We start from the raw sequence: 21,314 nt of genomic DNA, 5'->3' as shown, positions 1-21,314 counted from the left end.
GCTGATTCGGAATTTTGGGATTTTGGAAACTGACGGTTTGTAAGAATTTGAGAAATTTGAAAAAGTATCCCGGTGTTGGGTGCGTCAGCAACTTGAACACTTACTTACTTACAACTTGGGTTTCGACTTGGCCTTCTGCTTCTTGAGCAGCGCCTTCTCCAGCGCGCTTTGGGCGTCAGTTTTGGTCTTCTCCGCCGTCGTGGGACGGGATACAGCGTCGCTGTCGGCACCTGGTTCATCAGTATGTCTTGTCGGAACCTTCTGAGGGCGGAGTGGCGGCGGCTGCTTGGTGAGCAACATGTAGGCACCGAAGGGCTTGGCCTCCTCTGACTTTACAACAGGTTCACTCGATTTGGTCTCAGCTGGGCAATCGGACGCTGCTGTTGCTGCTCTGCTCTCGTCACCACTGCTACTCGGTTCAAGGTCGACTGGCGTCACCTTCTCCTTGTCTTCAGTTCCTTTTGAGAGCGTCTCGACTGAAAGCTTTGCTTCGCCTTCGCTGCTAGAGCCTGCTACTACAGCGGGGGTGGGTAGTTCAGTGCGTGGTTGTGAAGGTGTCGTTGCCGTGTCCGATTTAGCTTCAGCTGTGCTTCCTCGAGACGCTGTGATTTTTTTGCTAGCCAAGCTCTTGAGTGCTTGTTTCGCCGACGTCTTTGGTTCAGGCGGTGCGTCAAGTGTCACCGCAGCTCTTGCAGTCGTGTGAACATCGTCGTTATCGGCTTTGTGCTGGCGTATTCGCTCTTGGTGCTTCTTCTTTAGGGCTGACTCGAGAGCGCGCTTCTTTGGAGACAACTTCCGGTTCTGCCAGAACACGTAGGTGCCCGTCGGAGGCACCGAGTTCTCACTGGCAGCAGCTTCTTCTTTTTCTTCTGATAACGCTTCGTCACCCTCTTCGATCGACGCAGTTCTTACACTCTTACCGCGGTGCGCTAATGCCGGCAACCGCCCACTTACCTTCCGCATCAGTTTGTGTGCGAGCGACTCGCGACGATCTCGCAGCTCTCGTAGCAGATTTTGGCGCTTGACCAACAATTCCGCTCGTGGATCTGCGCGCGGCCCGAATCGATCCGACGAGCTCACCAACTTCTCGTCTTTGGCTTTAGCCTTCGCTGGCTGCTCGGTAGCTTCTGTGGGCGGAGTCTGCAGCTGCTGATGGTACAGGCGGACACAGTGCATGCCGTACAGGAAATGCTCAAAGTCCACGAGGTCTGCATACGCTGGATCGAACGCTTCAAGCAGCTCGCGGACTTTTGGGGCGGGTACATGGACGCCCAACTCGTACACGGCCTGGGCGATGGCAGTGTGGGAGACCAAGCCGAGCTGAGCTGCATCCGCCGCCGCGAACAACAACCTGAAGGCTTCGATCTCTTCTTCGCTGAAGTTGTGTATCGTCTTGCGCAATGTATCGCGTCTCTGGACAGCCAGTAACAGCCAGTAACCGGTGCTGATCCTGCTTGTGAGCTCGTAGTTGACGCAGGTATCGTGCTCGGGTGACTCGAGTGAGCAAACGACGCTGGATCCGAACAGCAGCAGCGTAGCGAAGGCGATCGTACAGAGTCAAAGAGTCGCCTAGTTGCTCACGTTCCAAGGCTTCGGCGTCTTGCGGACCAATACGCAGCAAGGCACGCCCACGTCGGATGACTCTCGCAACTAAAGTGTGAGACCACCAGTCACGCAGTGTACGAGCAACGATGGATGCGAGTATCACAATAGGCTCCACTATCAGCTCCTGGATGGCTACACCAGTCGCCCAGGCAAGAACGCAGCGCCAAGAAGTAGCCAATCCAAGCTCCATCGCACTTATCGCCACCAAATACGCCATGGTCGCTAGCCACGCCAGACACATCGCAAACACCACATACACAATCCATGCTGGGTACGGAACGGTGGAACTGTCCTCACCAACATCGACACTGGGCTCAATCTTCGCCGCGACGAAGTCTTCTTGGCCCGCAGGAGTACTGGAGATCACCATCTCTTCATGCTTCAACGGTACTGCTGCCAACTCGCTAGCCACGGAGGGTGAAACACTGTCCAGACTTGAAGCCAGTATTTGAGAGCGCAGTTTGCCACGAGCCGGAGCCGCGATCTTAAGCCCGACCACAGTCTCAAACGTCTCTCTCACGTCTCGCTTGACCTCGTCTTCGGTATCTGGTACTCGCAGCTTGAGTTTGGCGTCTTTGGAGATAGCTAACTCGTGAGTCAGGAAGAGCGAGGTGACTACCGTCAGGATCAAAAGTCCTGCCGCCGCCAACGCGCAGTATGTCGCCACATCCGCTCCATTATGGAAGCGAGCAAGCATCCCAGCGCGACATCCCGGCAACGTCGTAAACTCGTGCTTTGTTTCCGTCACGATCGCGCCACTCACACTCAAAGCTTCATAAGTGACTTCTACTGGATCTCCGTGAGGACACGGCAAAAACGGTGCGTCTGTAGCGCTCCAAAACCCACAACAACGTAGCTCCTGCTGAACGGAGTCTCTGGCGTAGCCCGTCAGCTCTTCTTTCCACGCAGTCTCGAGCCGTTCCACGACACTGAAGCCTGTCGTACGAACACTCCAACTATTCAACGCATTGGCATCATCTTGAACCACCTCGTGGATCATGAAGACAGCCAAGAGCCCAGCTATAAGCGCCAGCACAGCAATGATCGCTACGATTACGAGTACCACAATGACTGGAGTCGCTTTTCGGCGATTCGATCGCTTCAGATGCTGATCCCGGAGATCGTTCGCTAGTGCTGCGACCAACGCGACGACGATAAGAGCTCCAGCAACTGCAAGCAGCTCAAAGACATCCTCATCCAGCGGAACTCCGTACAGAGAATTATTGTAACCTAAGCGAAGGAGTCCAAGCAGAGTGGCTAGTGCACAACCTCCTAGGAACAAGGCCACGCCGCAAGTCTGGAATACCAACGCCACAAAGCGTGTAAGCCACACGAACCAGCGTTCCTCGGTCGTGGTCTGCGTTCCTTCAAGCGTAGACGCGTCATGGGTAAGTGCAGATTGTTCCGTAGTTTTGGAGAGCTCCTGATCCTCTGGACGTCGACGTCGAAACCAAGGTCTACGGAACAACAGCACTTTCTCCTTTCGTTGTCGAGCGGTGGCGACTTCCTTGGTCTCGTCGTCTGCTCGGTGTCGAACGTGTTCAAATAACGCGACGGCACACGTTTGCACTGCGAGTCCGACCGCCCCACCGTAAACAAGACCGAGGCCGATCAACTCGCCTACACCAGGTTGTTCGCACGACTTAAGTGAGGTCCTGTAGCAGCCTTTTGTGGCAAAATAACCCGCATACACTGCGAGTGACGCAGCCCACGCACAAAGCACACTAACAGCTCGTTGTGTTCGAGTAAGACGAGGGTCAAACCTTGCACCGACTGAAATCAACACATGCTGTTGACGGAAATCGCGCCGGAAGCGACCTGCCACGTAACGTAGTCTACTCTCGAGATGGAACCAGGCCTCTGCTTCGTAGTTGCGGACGTCGTGTAGTACGAGAGCACCCAGCACCATACACGCAATTTCCAAGAGCGCTAACGCTAGAAGGAACGCAAACAACCAGGCAAAAGACGACTCCACTCCCGTCATAAGGGGGCCTTTGCAACCACGAGAGATCGACAGTGAACATGCTGGGTATCCGAGTGCTGGCCGGTCGAACACGACACCTTGGCCGGGCACAAGCATGGGATCATTAAAACCACAGCACGAGAACTCAAGAGCTATCGTATTCTGCGTCACTGGTGTCAGAAGACTCCATTGGCCATCCAGGAAACTTTCGAGTTGGGCATGCCAGCTCTCCTCTGACAGCGACGAGTAGTGCGAAAGGTGAGCTGTGAGTCCTACAGCTGCAAACAGTGCCGAGGCAAGTACGATTCGAGTTGCACATTGCAAGAACAGTTGATGGACACTGAAGTGAAGAGCTGCTCGAGACGAGTACACTTGAGTGCATACAGCGAGCACTCCGTACACCATCAAGGACGCACCCATGGATCGAGCGAACACCATTTGGAAGGCGCTAGAGCTGAAAAGTGTCCACCCAACGGCCACATCCAAGCCAAGGATAAAACATGCTAACGTGGATAATATTCCAGCTAGAACAAGCACCAGAAATACTGTCCGTTTAACGCGAAGTCTCCAGTGAGGATTCCAATTCCTCTCACGTTGATTGGTGTCCTGTAAGCCGCAAGCGCAGACTAAAGCTGTGACAGTAAAGCCAGCTACACCAGCGCATAACTGCCAGGCGCTTCGTGCCACACGAGAGACATACTGCTTCATTGGCGCAGCACATCCGTCCGAGGCATTCGTGGGGCATTGATGGCTGCTCAACCGTGTCGACTCGGCCTTCGTGTCAGTGAGTATACGTGTCTTTCGGGAGTCCAACGCATTTCGCGAGCTGTACACCTGATACGTGGCCGTCGATGCGAGGCGCCGCCACCCGAATTTCTCGACTTGTAGAGTGTACGACACTGAACCATTAGCAGCTTCAATGCGCTCATAACCACAACACTGAAGCGAGTTCTGCACGAACAACTTCGTATTTGATGGAGCAGAGATCCAGAGATCTGTCATCCGTGTATCAATGGCTTCGGTTTCGACAGTAGCGTCAGTGATTGGTGTATACTGAGACGAGAGCTTGTGCCTCACGCCAGCAAATATGAACGCAGCGACGAACAGCACGGCACATGCGAGCGAGTAGCATATCGCCAGCCATTTTCTAGTCCATCTCATTCGTGATGGTTGCGTGTTTGTTCCTTGCGCGCCAAGCCACGCTACAATACCGCCAAGCAAGGCAAATATCTCCATCGTACCTCCAAAGAAGAGCAAATAAACGCCAAGACGACGATCATATACGCGTAACAGGTACGACATTTGCAGCACGTTGAGCTCGAAGAGGACGTCAATGCCTAGACACAAGATTCCAACCCCCGCCGCTACAGCTCCCAAATTCAGTACCAATAATCCACTGGCACACACCTTCTGAGATAGCGTTGGTGGATCACAAGCAGCTTCGCCGACTGGTGTTGATCGAATTGCAGCCACACTAGAAAATCGTCGAAGTCGGAAGCACAGCCAAGCCAAGAGAACGAATACGACCGTCTGAGCCAATAGGAAACCCGCGAGACGATCCGTTGCGAGAGCTAACGACCGCGTCAAAGCACTCTCCACTTGCTCGCGACAAATAGGTATATCCGCATCGGACGAACCTTCCACACAGGCCCCTTGTGCGCCACTGGTGAAGCCACAACACTCCAATTCCATCTCCAAATCTAGCAATGTTGAGTGTGACAATTTCACATACTTCGCCTCAATTGCTTCAAGGATCGACGGGTCCAAGTAAAAGTCTGCAAGAAGGCGCCCAATGTACGCTCGCACTGCTAAATTGAGCAGTAAAAATACCAACGATGATCCCAGAACCCAGCGAAGAGCTCGTACATCTCGTCTACCCAGGGCTCTTAGTGCCCAGAGCGTAATAACCAGGTACACCACAGCTCCAGCAAGGATGAAAACTCCGGTTTCAACTCCAAACAACGCAGATACAAGTGGATCCTCCAATGCTCCCCAGTGTAGCATCAAATCAACTCCAAAGAGAACTCCACCCACGGCAGCACAGGCTAGCAACGCGTACAGCGGAGGCAGTGAGCACAGAAGTGCAGCTGATACCAAGGAGCGAACGATAGTCGCCTCAGCACTATCAGCGGAATTACTGCTAGCAAGTTGGACCAGTCGAATTCGACGCCACCGAACGAGAAAATTGGCTAGTGCGACACATGCAATCTCCACGACCAGCACAATTTCGACGTACTTGAACGAGCTGGAGAACAAAGTGGACGCCTGGGCTCCGAGGACTACCGAGCACGTTCGAGAGGCCACAGCATCTAGCGCTTCTTCTGGACAAGACTCTTCCTCATTGATGGATAGAAACCCACAACACGCATAGGATACTTGGAGCTGAGTCTGGGAATCGACGGACAACGCGTCCCATTTCGAGCGTAGTGCAAGTGCTACACCGTGCGGCATGGCGTCAAAGTTGCTGAGCAAATGAAAGGCGAACATCACAACCAGGAATTGAGCCAACAAGCCAAGACCCAACGCTGTCAAGTACGCCGTTCGAGCCGCGTTTGAAGCGTCTCGTCGTGCAAGAAGAACGCCTGCGATACCCGATGCTATCAACACTGCACCGCCAATCATGAGCGTAAATCCCAGCGGTCCGCCGTACAAGTACAGCACAAGTTCAGCGGGAGTTCGCCCCAGTACAAACTGCACCTCGATTCCAGCAATTAGCAGTACAATTCCCAGGATAACTAGCAGCAGATTGCTCACTCGGAAGAGGAACGTTACGCGTCGATACTGTCGATCCACGAGGGTAGATGACCCGAATAAAGTGCGAGCTTCATCGGGGAGCTGGATGTTCGTATCTAGTGGTTCGTTCAAGGGTTCTATTGCTATGCCGTTCACGTGGACTCCACGCACGGACGAAGCGAACAACGCTGACGACTCCCCTACATCCGTGACTGCTGTTGAGGCCTCAGAAGGACGGGTTTCCAGTCGTTTTTGCTGCTGCTGGGCGACGTAGTGAGCGTCAAAGTCCTCGAACACGTTATTGACCTGCATTCGCGCTTCCAGTTCGCTCCACTTGGCGCGATTAAGTCTCTTGATTGTCAGTTGCTTGTCGCGCTTAACATCTCGTGCATCAAGTCGCTGACCGAGTTTTGCGACCATAACAAAGACCCCAACAAGAACAGCCAAAGTTGCGCTGACAACGAGAGAAGGCTCATCGTTCCGGTACAGATCCCGATGTAGAGCGTAGAAGTCCAAACGTTCGTCTAGCGTCACTAAAATTTCGAGAGAAGACTCGATCTGCGTGCAGTAACACACGGTGAACTCGCTGGTACTGGCGCTATCATCCTTGAAACACACGTCCACAGACCAACTCGAAGCCTCGGCGCTCCATGTACGACAAGATGTGGAGAAATTGCTCCTTTCAATAGCTGATAGTTCACGTTCATGAGGAATAGTGAGAGCAGCCAGTGGCATCCACTGCTCCGCCTCGGTAGCATCGGATTCCAGACGACGCGTTGACTCGGAAGCAGCTTTAACACAGGCGCTTGTACTCGGTAGAGTCTGCATTTGAACTCCAGTATTGGAAGCGTACGTCGTTACTCTGGCAGCCTTTTCCACAGCAGCTTGCGAGTGTACTGAGAACAAAGTTCGTCTCGAAACTGGCTCCGAGCCGTTGAGAGTGCAGGCAGAGTGTGGAGTGTTGACGAGCGACAAGGCATTCAAGTACAGATCCGAGCCCAGACACGCCACTGCGGTGGACGTAAGCGTCATCGATACTTGATCTCGGAAGCTCGAGCCTTTAGCTGAATACGTGCGTACATCGCCACCTTCAAGAACAGCAGGAGGTTCATCAACCAGCAAGTCGTCACTGCTCAGTACTGCGAGTGATTGAAGCGTGCGCACCATATTATCCCAGTTGCTCTTCTCTCCGGCACTGGTAGTGTCAATGCACGTGGAATTGGCTGCGTCTGATTCGACCAGCCGACGGGAGGTCACCTCAGTGCTAGAGCTCTCAAGTCGGAGGAGAAGAGAAATGACCTCTAGCAATGTAGCACTTGTCGTGTCTAGAAATTCATCTGGGACGTCTAGCGTTAGAGCGCTACCTGCAATTCCACTGCAGAGCTCAGTCACAAGACCAATCTGCGCTTCCGTCAACACCTGCGGTGCGGCTCGCATAACAGACCCAAGCACTCGAGCTTGTTGGCTAAGCCCCGAGCTACTAGGTTCTACAGAACCTACTGCATTTGACACTGTAGCCAAGATCGCAGCATTCACTCTCTGCACGACAGCAATCTCCGTAGCGCAATCGTCTCCCATGTATCCACCCGGACAACTAGCAAGACGACGTGATTTTACTGACGAACCGAGAGCCTTTTCCATCAATAAAGCTCCTGCCAAGACTTGACGTACATCCTGCGATTTACCAGCACTGGATTTAAGAGCCCCGTTAGCATCAAACATGTCGGAAACGTAAAGTACAGGCGACGACTTTGCTGCTTCAGGTAACAACACCTTGATCGTATCAAACGCGAGTGCTACGGCACCGAGACGATCACTAATGAACGCCAAGACTGTCACGCTCTCGCTATCCGCCATATCTTCAGGAGCGAACATCTTTGCGGTCGCGAGCGGTGTGAGTTGGTTCACCACGATAGGCGTCATGGATTTCCGTAATTGAGCCATTAAAGTGTTGGAATCTGTCGAATTCTCCTCAATCATCTCAAAATGTGCAGTGGAGAGCACGCCAAACGAGTACGTGAGGGGAAAATCGTCTGCATCGTCACTCCACAACGAACACGTCAACGTAAACGTATCCTGCATGGCGTAACCGGATTGCGGACTCACAACGAAAGTCCCCGAAGCAGGCGGCGAGTTGACGACCACCGAGACGGATCCAAAGCCCACATTTCCTACCGTGTCGGTCGCCACAAGACGGAAATTGTACGTGAGTCCTGCAGCTAATTTGAAGCTGCGAATGGCGTTGTTGGTGCTGGTTAGAGGCAGTGTGAACATATCGCTTACATCTGCACGAGGAAGCTCGAGATCTCCAATAGTTTGCGTCCATCTCGTGGTGTACGGATAGTCCGAAGTCACGGTACTCGTAAGTGTCAGACGACTGGAAGGATTCATCTTCGTGGCTGAAGCAGTGACGAGAACGACGGGGAGGCGACCAGCCACAGTCCAAATTGTACTAAAAGCTGTTGCGGTACGTGAACCTTTGGACGCAGTTAACGAGAACTTGAGCTGGCGGTTTGAAGCTAGATTGAGCGGTGCGATTCGTAGCACAGATTTCGTCGAGGTTAAAGCCAAAGGAACAGAAGGGCAGACCGACGCGTTCATACAGGAGCCTACAGTGGACGAGTTGGTCACATCCTGACACGTCCACAGATACGTGAAAGGTGAGCTGGAAGCGTCTGGGTCAGAAGTTGTCGAGCCATCGAGCACTAATGTGTCGCGTTCGCCCAGCGCACAGTCACCGCCTTTGATAGAGACTTGGGGTAGGCTACTGGCGACAAACACCACGATAGACGCGAAGCTGCTCGACGCCTGGCTAGCTGACGCTCCTTTCATGTACGCTTCGGCTCGGAACGTGTACGTTAGACCAGCTTGTAGCGATGGACGCGGTAAGCGAAAGACTCGCGGGTCTCGAGCTGAATTCTCCTTATTGAAATCCTCGGTGGTCACTGCGCCGCTTTCACTTCTTTTACTGGTTACTGTCCATCGATAAGCGACATCCAAGCTCGACAATGTAGGGCAGCTAACAGTAGAGTCCACTTGCAATACGATAGGAGCACCAACCCTCGTCACGGTTTGGGTCGATTCGCCGACGATAAACACAGCTGGACCTGGTAAACCCTGGACGTTGACGGCTTTTGAGACGACGGTGGACTGGGCGAAGGCGTTCACCAGTTTTAAACCGATCCGATATCCCGCGCCTGGTTCTAACAGAGATCCGTTCACTTGAACAATTAATGCGCTTGCTGTCGTGGCATTATGAGTGATGGATCGCAGGTAACATGTTGATCGGAGTTGCGCCATAGTGGAAAGCGTCGAGAAGTCCGACGTTGCGTTGCTGTTAGCTGCCATAGCTAGTGCGACGTCTGCAGCTGGAACCACCGGGATGCTAGACACGCCAGTAGTCCAGTCGGTTTTGTGCTTCTGACAGAGTAGATTTAGACCGAAATCTAGTCTCTGATACAACGCTAGACCCGCTTCAGGACTAGCGTTGTCGATCGAACTGGGGAACGCTGATACTGGAAGTGCAAACCATAGCAAGTGTGCGAACGGACGGCCACCAGCTCCAGTCGAAAGCGAGGCATCTACAGACCAGGAGCCGCAACTACCAGCGCTTTCAGGTACCAAGAGAACTGGATTTGGCTGAACGATACTCGTCGGAACCTGGAGAAGAACACTGGCTTGCGAGAAAGCTCGACTTGACGGACCTGCTCGAAGCACGTTCGTGGCGTTGCAGTATTGGTCTGCGAACGAGCTGCAATCGTTGAGAATCAGCTTATCCCTTGCTGTTATGGTCGCTCCAGCACTCAGCTCGATACGTAAATTCTTCATATCGACCCACAAACATTGCGCCTGGGAGCCGAGTGTGTACTTTACAGCAGCGAAGTTAAACACGAGACTGCACGGAAATGTCTTGACTCGAATAACGTACGACCCAGAGGAGCTTACGTCCATGGAAGCGGCATGATAGACAGTTGAGTCGAACGCAATGTTGATCTTCGAGCCTGAATTGTCGAGCATTGCAGATAATGGCAGAGGCGGGGGAATTGCTTCCCTGTCGTTAACCATAACCGATACACTGACGACACCAATGGAGCTATTGGAGATGTTATAACCAGAATCTGCACTGGAGACTGAGTGGAGAACGGTCGAGTACTGAGTTGCGGGTTCAGGAATTGCGTCGTCGATAGCGAATACTGTAACAATTCTTGGTCGTGACCAATCCAAAGGAGTGAAAATCAGTGGAACGCTTCGGATAGTCTCCGTACTCAGCAGCGTCATGCCCGAAGACGACGACGAACCGAAGGAAATACCAACTTGAGGCTGAGTGAAAACACTTTTGGTGTCGTGACTAACGAACTTTTCAATGGTCGGACGCAATGTTACAGTCACGTATTCGTACGGCTCCGAGTTCAGGAAAATGCTGTAGGAATCGTTGAAACTTCCTTCCGCAGCGTGCAGTTGTTTGGTGGCGCTTCTGAGCGTGATATTCACGAAAGAAACGTCGTTATCGGTTATGAACAGCTTGACGTCCTCACTTGTTGCGTAGTCAGCACTGTACAAGGGATCGGAACTTGACGACGAGTGGGAAATTCGAGCAGTGTGGACGTTTCCCTCGTCGAGCCAGTCATCCACTGCAATAAGAGAGACATTGTGCCACTTGCTCCAGTTACTTTCTCCGAAGTACAACTCGGTTGTCAACAGACTGATGTTACAAACACGCTCGGAGCTTTGAACACGTAGGTAGCAGTCATGACTGGCGTTCGGTTGGACAACCACAGGCTCCCAGGGCTCCGAGGTGAGTCGAACACTGTACCAGAGCACAGTATTGTTGCTCTCTACTGCACGCAGCTCCCTTGTTGATAACTCGATCCCTGACTTGTCGTTATCTGTTATGAACACCTTAACTGACGCCAGGTTTTTCAAACCAGCGTAAATGATATCATTTGTAGTTAACGAGTGGTTAAGTGAGCTTGTAGACCCAGCGACGTCCTGGGTGCGATCGTCAAATGCCGTGACGTTCACAGTCTGTGGGATGTTCCAGTTACGCCACGAGAAGACGAGCTTTGTGGGGCTGGGAACGGCGAAATCCCCCACAATTCCAACATTGGTGATAGCCACAGTAACTTTTGCGAACGGCTCGGAGGTTAACACGACTGTGTAGAAGTCAACAGCTCCAAGAAGACCTTCCGTGACGAATACACTTGCCTTGTCCACAGTGAACCCTGACACGTCGTTGTCGAGGACTGTCACATTCACCTTAGGAATCGTAGGGATCTCGTTGTACTTTGGGTCGTCACTGTACGATACATGGGAAATTCCAGTCAGATGTGTGTCGTACTCGTCCAAGCTGTCGTCTGTAGCAAGCACCGCTACTTTCTGGGGAACATTCCACTTTCGAGGGGTGAAGACGAACTCGCTAACTGGGAGAGTAATGTTACACAGTCCGAACCGGTAACACTGCGTATTGTTACCGTCCAGCCAAGGTAGAACGACAATCTTCACGTCGGCTAGAGGCTCCGAGTTGAGTTGCAAATAGTATTGGGCTGTTTGAATCCCGTCCTCGCTGACCTGAAGGGCCGTCTCGGACACAAGCACCTTTGCGACGTCGTCACTTTCAACTTGAACCGCCACCTTGGGCAGAGGAAGAGCCAAGTAGATGTAGTCGTCACTAAAGACTGTATGTGTCACTTTAGAGAACGTCACTAGACCGTTTGCCTTGGTGGATTCATCGATATAGTCGTCCACCGCTTCGAGCTGAACTTGTTGTGGGATGCACCAGTTCTCTGGAGTGAAGACGATCCATGGATTTAGCACAGTGAAGTTGCAGAGGAAGCGTTCCTGCGCCGTCTCATTCGCAATAGCATACACACAGAAACCACGCAAACCCAAAGGATCCGTAACATCCGGCTGAAATTGAGCTCTGGGGATCGCTGAACATCTCGGTTTGCCTTGAAGATCAAGCTCCGATGGAACTGGCAATGGCTTAATCTCCTGCGTTACGAGCGACACATCCATCGTTATTTTCAAGTCTGCAAAGCGCAGATAGTCCTCCAAAGCCCACTCCAACCTCCACGTATGCCCTCCGTCTAGATAAGGACCCTCCCGATACACACGCACACCTTTATCAAACTTTATTCCTCGCCATATTTTCGTCTCTGGATCGTACTCCGCTTCACGGTTCGAGCGCACGAAGGGCAGAGCTTCCAGTGCTTCGTCCATCCCAACAGCGCTAACATTCACGGGCAATCTCCATGTCGTACCAACGTACGTCTGATTAGTCTCTGGGTCGAACAATTCCAGTCGTAACGTGAAGCTGCCACCGAGATATGTCCCGTTAGCGATAGTGCTGGACGTCATAGTCATACCAGACGCCTGGCGCATTATTTCGTCTGGAAAAGCTGCAATTGGAGGCACATTTCCAGGACTATTTAGGTAGCTTACTGTCCACGTATATCCGTAACAAACATCGAAGATATCACAATCAACGCCAGTTCGTGTAACATTTGTTACTTCCGTGACATTCAGGGCAAAAAGCGCCTTTTTTAGCCTCCACGCGGGTGAATTAAACGGCAACAGGGTCGTATTTTTCACCGGAATGTTCATCATGTAGGCGCGATTTGTACGTGGGTCTGTCTTCTTGAACCAGCCTCCCATTTGAACGGAAAAGTTTCCCCGCAAAGACTCGCCATCACGAATAGTGTTCACACCGACGGTGACTCCCTTTCCAGTTAGATTAAGCGACGTAACAATCATACTCGGTATATTACCGTAATTTTCAAGAAACTGAACAGTCCACGCCATTCCTCCTTCTGCCGATAGCTTTTGGCGAGATACCGTAACATTTGCAATGCCCTGAAGTTGCACGAGCTTGGACGCAAGGGCTTCCGCCGAGTCATTCCAGAAAATTGGAGCCGTACGGTTGGGCTTTGCAGAGGTTAAGTTGAGTGGGGTGAAAAAGTCAATCACAAAAGACCCACCGATCAGCATCGGTGACTGGGTCATATTCACAGCAGTGGCCAATTGTGTCGTAGCATCCACGGACGCCACAACGCTGGAAACAGAGACGACGACCAGATTAGAGAAGGTTTCCACACTCATGAAGGTCACGATGTACTCGAACCCGTAGCCGCCAATACTCAACAGTCTTCTAGAAACTGACACGGAATAAATCCCAGATTGCGAGCTTAGCGTGGTTTGCAGAGCAGATGCCGTTGGCAGGATCGGAACTTGAAAGGTAGCAGAGCCATAGCCAAGTCTTAATGTTCCGGTAGGAAAGCTGCTCGCTCGTTTACGTTGACAAGTGAGTTCACCTTGAATCGCTCCATTCACCGCTACAGATAACAGAGGGAAAGCACCATCCGAAGTTACGAACCGAAGGAATGTGACACACCACGTTAAAGTCGACGCTGCATACTGAATGTCTCTCGTCACACTTACAGCATTTGCCCCACCAAATAACCCATTTATCGCTGCTTGCACTTGTACCGCTGTCGAAAACAAATCCAGAGCAGAAGTGCTCGCACCTCCGTTTGAGATAGTAAATGTACCACCGTAATTTGTTGCGGCTGTTACGGCATCCGCAGACGCAAAACGCGATTTAAATGCGGCATTAAACGTAAAAACGAGAGTTTGTATCTCCAAACCAAAGCCACCGGACACCGAGAGCTGGAAGATCTGGTCCACATGGCTCGCAAAAGTCACAATTCGCTGCACTTCTGTGGTTTTTGTCATGCGCAAGGAGATTTGGTGAATCTCGCGTGTTGAATTTGTGCGTAGATGTACGAGGCTGACACTTTGTTGACGAGGTAGACCACACGAAGTCTCGTCGAATGGGGAGCCACATCGTCGATAGCAGGACTTGTTGGCCTCGTTACTCATCGCTATTGTAACATTCGCATAGGGCTCCGTAAGAAGCTGAAGTGTGTAATAGTCTGCGTGTGGATATTTGAGCGTAGAAACGGCTAGAGGCTTCTCAGATAGCGAAACCAGGTTGGAGGAGTAGAAAATATTCGTCTTGTCATTGTCTGCGATGGCCACGACGACATCTGGAAGCACCAGAGCGTCGTAGATCGGATCTAGACTTTCAGATGAAGCCCGGATAATTGTAACATGCACGTCTTGTTCGTCTAGATGATCGTCAACTGCAAGAACTCTCACAGTCTTCGGCAAGCTCCAGTCACTCGTCGAAAATATCAAAATGTCAGGAGAGAGCGTGATGTTACACAGTAGCGTACTCGTACTCATACTCTCCGTATCACCCCCACAAGTCAAGAATGAATCCTCCCCAGATGCTACATATTTCCCATCGGTTTGCTCCACCGAACGCGAAGGACACAAAGGTTCCCCCACACATCGACGGTAACATCCTGATGCAACATGAAGCTTCACACGGACTTCCTCGGTTGGCTCTGACAGCAGCACCACTTGATAGTCGTTACCTTTCCCGTCCTCTGATACACTTAGCGACGCCGTCGAGAACTCAATACCCGGCACCGTTAAATCTGCGATCGACACCATTAAAGGCATGATTGGGATCGTCTCAGCGTACGCGTTGGCCGCCACTGCGACGTTGTGTACAATTTGCTTGGCCCAGCTACGGTGGAGCTCCATTAAAGCGTCTTGGCGTAACAATTGTTCGCTAGAGTTCCCGAACACCTTGCGAACTACGAGATCGCGATAAAACTCCGTAACAGACTTCGTAAGATTCTGCAGAAGCTCTTCTGCATCAGTAATACTGTTCACACTAGATGTAGACGCTATCGAAGTGAGTTGATACAGTGGTGGACTCGACGCTGCATGGAAAATATCCGAGTAGTGCAAACCTTCGAAGAGTTGGTCATCCGTAGCGAGAACGTGTACCAATCGAGGGAATTTCCATTTCTCCGTCGTGAATTTTAGCATCGATGGAACAACCGATATGTTACATAAGTTAAAGCGGTAACAAGCACTCTCGGCGCTGATCTTAACCGTTACAGGTTGCAAAGGTCTGGCTGATAACTGGATCGAGTAAGTGTTGTGAGCTGCAGTGGCTTCGGTCGACACGCCGTCGAGAAAATCGTGATAATGATCCATAATCTCTGTACCTGTCAAGGCTCGAACGAACCAAGAAGCACTCGCAATCATCCCCACAAAACCAACATCCGAATCCGCAGCTCCGAGACGAAATTTCTTTTGTTTTAAACTGAGTAGAGCCATGCTGCACAAGGTCGTGTTTGTATAGCAGTTTGCAATTTGTAGCCCTCCCGAGACGCAAATGGAGAGAGAAATACTGGATGAACTCGGGTCGTAGATGGCTACAACTTGATGCCAGGTCTCCGCAAAGGGCAGTACAATAGAATCTGCACCAAGATCGGTTCTACAGACCATTCTGTCGTCCGGGTTGGTCATTTCAAAGTAAAATCTCCCTGTTCTACTGCTCACTCCAACATTCCCAAACTTCACTTGATTCCCAGTTGCATCTTTGCCATACATGCTAACAACGTTAACAGGGAGGCTGCCTTTGGGAAGAAACCAGAATTCCAGTGAGAACGAGCTCATAGCTGGCTGAACTGCGACTGCAGCTGAGAAGAAAGTGCCTTCCATGTTATCATCAGACTCCAAATCCACCAAAGACGACGACGTTTTCAGCTCTAATGCGCCCGTAGCTCGACTATTGCCTCCCCACGAGGCCTCACCTTCATCATTGCTTACAAGGACTTTAGGAGCATCATCGAATGGCCAGATTACTACCGGGTTATCACGTAAGAGCAAAGCGCGGTTCTCGTTCACAGACAGCGGAAGCCGATCCAGTGGTAACAGCTGGGGCTTTCCAAGTGCCACGAGATCAACGAAATCGCTGAGAACTAAACTGCTTCCAGCTGAACTTTTAGCTCGCACGGGGGATTGACACTCTGCATCTGTACAAACGTAATTTGTACAGTGTGGAGACGGAGAAGTCACAACGCCCGCAGCATTTAGCTGACAAGTAGTCGAAGAACCGTCAGCTGTTAGAGCTCCAGACGCGTCTTCACTGCGGATATTGTCCAGTACAGAGCCATGAGAAGCCACAGAGAACTCAGTCACAGCCTCCACATTTGCAGTCGAACACTGACTCACATTTGTGTTGACGTCCACAAGGCCAATCTGCACAGGCCACTCAAGCTCCAAGACGACCCACTCGTGGTAGGATGGCGTACTAGCCACGTAGCACACTGTATTATCCTTAACATCCAGGAGCGAGCTAGCCGATCCTGCTCCCGTAGTGGCGAATTGTGAGCTCACACTGTGGATTTTGTAGGTCAACGGAGCTGGGACTGTTAGCGTTTCGGAGTCGGTAGGAGCTACATCACTTGGAGGAAATAGCTGCACACTAGAGAGGGCAAGTGGCTTCCCCCCAGTCCCGAACAAGTCCAGCAGTAGATAGCGAGACAGTGTCGCTGGGTTCCAGCGTAAAACTTCCACCTCGTTCAGCATCAAAACGCCAGCTCCACGCTTTCGTACAGTCACGAACCGAGCGTTCGAGAATACGTTTCCCCACATAATCGAGTTGGTGTAGTTAGCACATGAGAACGTCAGTGTCTTGCTAGCTGTGACTGCAGCTCCTGACGCTGTCCCATCACTTTTTGTTAGCGGTTGATCCGATAAAAGCACGTCAAATTGCTGAGCGAATGGCGCCTTAAGTTGCAGTAGCGAATCCATGTGACTGAAGTCAAAGAGATCTCCACTCCATTCTGGGTACCCGTTCTTTCCAGTGGATGTTGGGGCACAGAGCTCATCATAATTACTACCCACGTATGGATAGAGTACTACCGCCTGAATAGGATTGATACTCCCCAGATCCACTTCCCACCATGGATCCATTCCTTCAGCTCTTGTACTAGCAGCCGCCATTGAATTATCGTCTTCCCTCTGGAGAATGAGAGGGTCCCAAATGGAATGTCGTAGCCCGTCTACAGCCAAGTGAGACAGCGCATGATGCGGATTAGTGCTGCTCTGTCTTGTAGCCATTCCAACAGCCAAGTTTTCGGTCTCAGATCTCCTTACAGTCTGCAACAGATGCCACGATTGTAGCAGTGCGGGACTCGGTCCCCAATCCGACTTCAATCTCGAACGGATCCCTGTTCCGTCTGCTGTTGTTGTCACCGAGATGAAGGATTCAAACGCTTGCACTTGTGCTAATCGTAGTATACCGATCCCTTCTCGGTAGATTCGCACTGCAACTGCACCGGCCTGCACCTCCCAGAGTAAAATCCCCTTACGGACGGGGAATCGCTCTGCGTGGGGACAAGCACTTGGACAGCCATAACTTAAGGCTTCACTTAGAGTTAGAGCTTTTGAGTCAAACGCCTTCAGTGAAGCAATAACCACGAGGTTAAATCCACGAGAGTTCCCTTCGACCACGGACGCTGATAGAAAAATCGCCACGGTTCCTAGCTTGGTTAATTGAGGGATTGTCACCTCCCACCACGGGTCACTTTCGTTTGTAGTCGTTGCAACAGGAGCGGTACTAGTAATGGAATCACCGTACTTTGCCCCGTTGGTGGCAATTGAAGCTTCTAGCGGCTGGTTGGTTATTGCAGATATCGCAGTGGAGCTCTGCGCTGAGGTCAAGCCACGTAGTAAATTCGGGAACTCGTACGACAGAGACAAAAGTGGACGAAGCTTCCTCTCAAATACAGACGAGCACAGTTGAGTTGTAGCGATCGAGTCCGTAGTTCCGCCTTCCGAAAGCACCTCAATCTGTAGAGAAAGCGCGGATAGTCGTGTGGGTAGAATCCTCTCTACAAGTGGGGAAATATCTACCTCGATCGAGCGACTTTTCTCCACCTTGGCTAAAACCTTTATCGCTGCTCTATTCGCTACAAACGACAGAGGTTGGGGCGTTGCAGCTCCTGAACGAATCGTCTCCGTGGTCCACGCATTGTCCACAGCCGTCACTTTAAGTAAATATTCCTTCGTGAAACTCGCGGCACCAGTGGAAGAGCCACTTCCAGTCGAGTTGTCGCTATTCATCTCGGACACATTGAAGACCTTGTAGGGCGTCTGGTGAAGTAGTAGAGTGGCCCCAGAGTAGCGAAGCGACGTGTCTCCATCATGTAAACGCGGCAGATGAAACTTCATAAAAGTCTTCACTTCAGATGCGAATACGAGAATATTCTTCAACGACTCTTCTGTTTTTGTTGCTTTTGACACTGACACATCGTGAAATGCCAGCGCAGTCACGTAGTCTCCCACCCAGTTCATTGCATCACTGGCCTCTTTAGTTACCAGCTTCGACTTAGGCTGACTAACCACAACATCGACCTGAGCGACGTCGTTATCCCGTACGAAAACATTAACCAGAACGTGATCTGGCGAGTGGAGGACAGTCGGTAGAGAGTTGTAAGGAATTGAACCACCCTCAGTCTTCCAACTGGTATGAAAAGCAGTAGCCAGTGTGTTTGTCTTCCAGAACCAAAACGCGGTTTGATTCGTGTACCCGTAGACCGAATTCTGTATCCGATGTGAAAGTGTATAGCTCACGTTGAGTTCCGACACAGAATCATCCACGGCTCGCACCGTGACACGCTGAGGAACGAACCAATTTGTGGCTGTGAAGGTTAAGAGCGAAGGCGAAATTGTCACCTGCGAGTTGCCGACAATTGCGATGCTAATATTCGGTTGTTCGACTCCATTTTTTGTCCTCCACGCGCTTTGATCATAGATTGTAGCAGCCAGCGTCGAGAAGTTTTCACCCCAAAACCCACACTTGTCCGACTGCTTTTTCGTACAATAAACCGACGATGTCCGCGTTTCATCATCACAGTCAATAACCGTTGCAAGACCTCCAATCGATGGTGGAGCGTTCAAAACGACATCGTATGTAGCTCCCATATTATCCCCTTCAGTGACCTCCAGCGTTGTGGTAGACAGCGTAACACCAGGATCATTATCCCAGATACTCACGGCGATTTCATTATTAGGAAGAAAGTTAGCCATGCCACAATTCCATGAATGCCGCTCAAGAGAGTAACTCTGAGGGAACATCGCGAAGGTGGCGGCGAGAACGCGGTCCACGTACCCTTTAGGCCACTCTTCGAAGACCCAACGCATTGTCTCCAATCGTACTAAACCAGCACAGACCGTATGTTGGACATTTCTAGGGTTTGCACTCATTTTCCTAGCCTGCCCAACGTTCATCAGACCAAGAAAACTCAACACGAAGCCTCGAAGTTCAGGAGGTGGAGGTGCAAATTCCAATATCGAAATGTTCTGGTCTGATAAAGTTGTTAAGTTCGAGTCGCGTTTCTCCGCTGCTAACACTGTTACGAGATCCTCGTAGCTCATATCTTCAGAAACACCGACCCCGTTGTTAGGGTTTAAGTGCTGATTCCCGAATCGGGCAGGGATTGTGCCATTACCATTCACCACGTTAGCGATACACGCTCCATTGCCTTGTGCAAAAGTGCACTCGCTCGTTATATCGCAGACTCGAATCGAGGTTTGGCCAGTTTGCAGCTCGTTCTGGGGCAATAAACAAAGTGACGCATCGGATGGATCACAATTGGGCACATCAAAACATTGTGGACGACGAGTGTGATATCGGATATCCCTGCTCTCAGAGTAGTGAAGCAACGGACCTCCGGTATACAGACCTCCATATTCCACTTCGGAATCGACGTCGTCGACAGCACTTACGAGCACTTGTTGTGGTTTATCCCAGGCTTCGGGTTCGAAGTTGAGTACAGCGGGTGTCGCAGTCGTTTGGTTAGCATGTAGCGGTTTTATCACAACCTTCACGGGATGCCACGGCCTTGACGTTAGTACAACTTTGTAGCTATCGTTACCGCCACCTTCAGCGATAAAAACGTGTCGTCTCGAGAGAGAAATCCCAGCGAGATCATTGTCGTCGATCTGTATGGTTACATTACGACCAGCGAGAAACGGAGTGCCAGCGCCATCAAAATTCGGGTCCGTACTGGTCACGGAATGAGTCACAACAGCGTAGTGACGACCCTCAGCTAGATTGTCGTCTACCGCTTTTAACCGTATCAACTGTTCGCGGTTCCAGTTCGCACGTGTGAATACTACACGCTGGGGTGTCAAATACTGAAGCTGTTGAACAGGAATTCCACTTGGATCCAGTAGACGTACGTCTTGAGCCTGTACCACCACATCCGCTAGAGGTTGACGATTTAAAACCACGACATACTCCGCTACCAGTCCTCCTTCCCTGATTCTTCTTCGTCGCGGTGTGATTGTCACCCCACCATCCATAGCGTAATCTAGAATATCTCCATCGAAATTGAGACTAACTGCGAAGTCGTACTCTCGGTTGTGTGGACTCGTTCTGGCTTTCGGGTCCATGATCTGCGGTTCGTAGTCGGATATCATTCCAGCATTTCTCCTGGTCTCTAGAATCGCTGCTACATCCACTTCCACAGTCTCGTCCACCTGATTCGTTGCACACCCACCAGATAAGAGCAACGTATTGAAGCTGTCATCGAGTCCCACCCCATACGCAAAATCATTTGCAGTTGAGCCAAACTGTGGCAATAGAGAATATAGTAAGTAAAAATGGCGGTCTGACAGCGGTATGGACGTACCTGGCGCATCCAGATCTTGTCCCCACTTAACGTTACTTTAGCGAGCACGACATCTCGACCGCCGTATTGACCGAAGCCGTTAAGAGCGTGGCCCCCTTCATCGAGGTGGCCCCACGTGTATCCTGGAACATAGAGATACTCTTTCGTGGTGCTGGTTACCGTATCTGTCTCGTTGATGACGGCGATAGATGTTGCTGCGTCCGCTTGGTCCGTACCCCACTGCAAAAAGCGGTAACGACAGTGAGGTGAAGACTGCCTGGGATACGTTCTAGATTTTGAGCATGTAAAGTACCTCTTTGGTCCAGCCCAGAGTTCCGTCGGCGTTGATTCGTGCCACAAAAATGTTGAGAAGGTCGAAGTTGGAATTGTCAAGAGTCTTGGAGCCCGCGAAGTACAAATTCCCGTCTGCATCCTGCACGCCTCTTCCAGCGATACTTACGACAGCCTCT

The 21,314-nt window shown here is 51.2% G+C and overlaps 1 protein-coding gene across 1 annotated transcript; it reads right to left on the bottom strand.

Annotated features, from left to right (window-relative positions):
• Positions 1–108: 108 nt before the first annotated feature.
• On the bottom strand, positions 109–20,653 carry PITG_12547 (uncharacterized protein; the record flags this gene model as incomplete). Its single annotated transcript, XM_002900378.1, has 5 exons — positions 109–330; positions 517–1,365; positions 1,430–6,403; positions 6,464–7,486; positions 7,559–20,653. 5 exons carry the CDS (start codon positions 20,651–20,653, stop codon positions 109–111), a joined length of 20,163 nt encoding a protein of 6,720 aa, XP_002900424.1.
• Between the last annotated feature and the right edge of the window lie 661 nt (positions 20,654–21,314).

Source organism: Phytophthora infestans, genomic scaffold, assembly GCF_000142945.1.
Source record: "Phytophthora infestans T30-4 supercont1.26 genomic scaffold, whole genome shotgun sequence".
NCBI classification, from domain to species: domain Eukaryota; phylum Oomycota; class Peronosporomycetes; order Peronosporales; family Peronosporaceae; genus Phytophthora; species Phytophthora infestans.
Note: the sequence above shows the minus strand (reverse complement) of the source record. Positions and strands in the feature narration are given on the sequence as shown.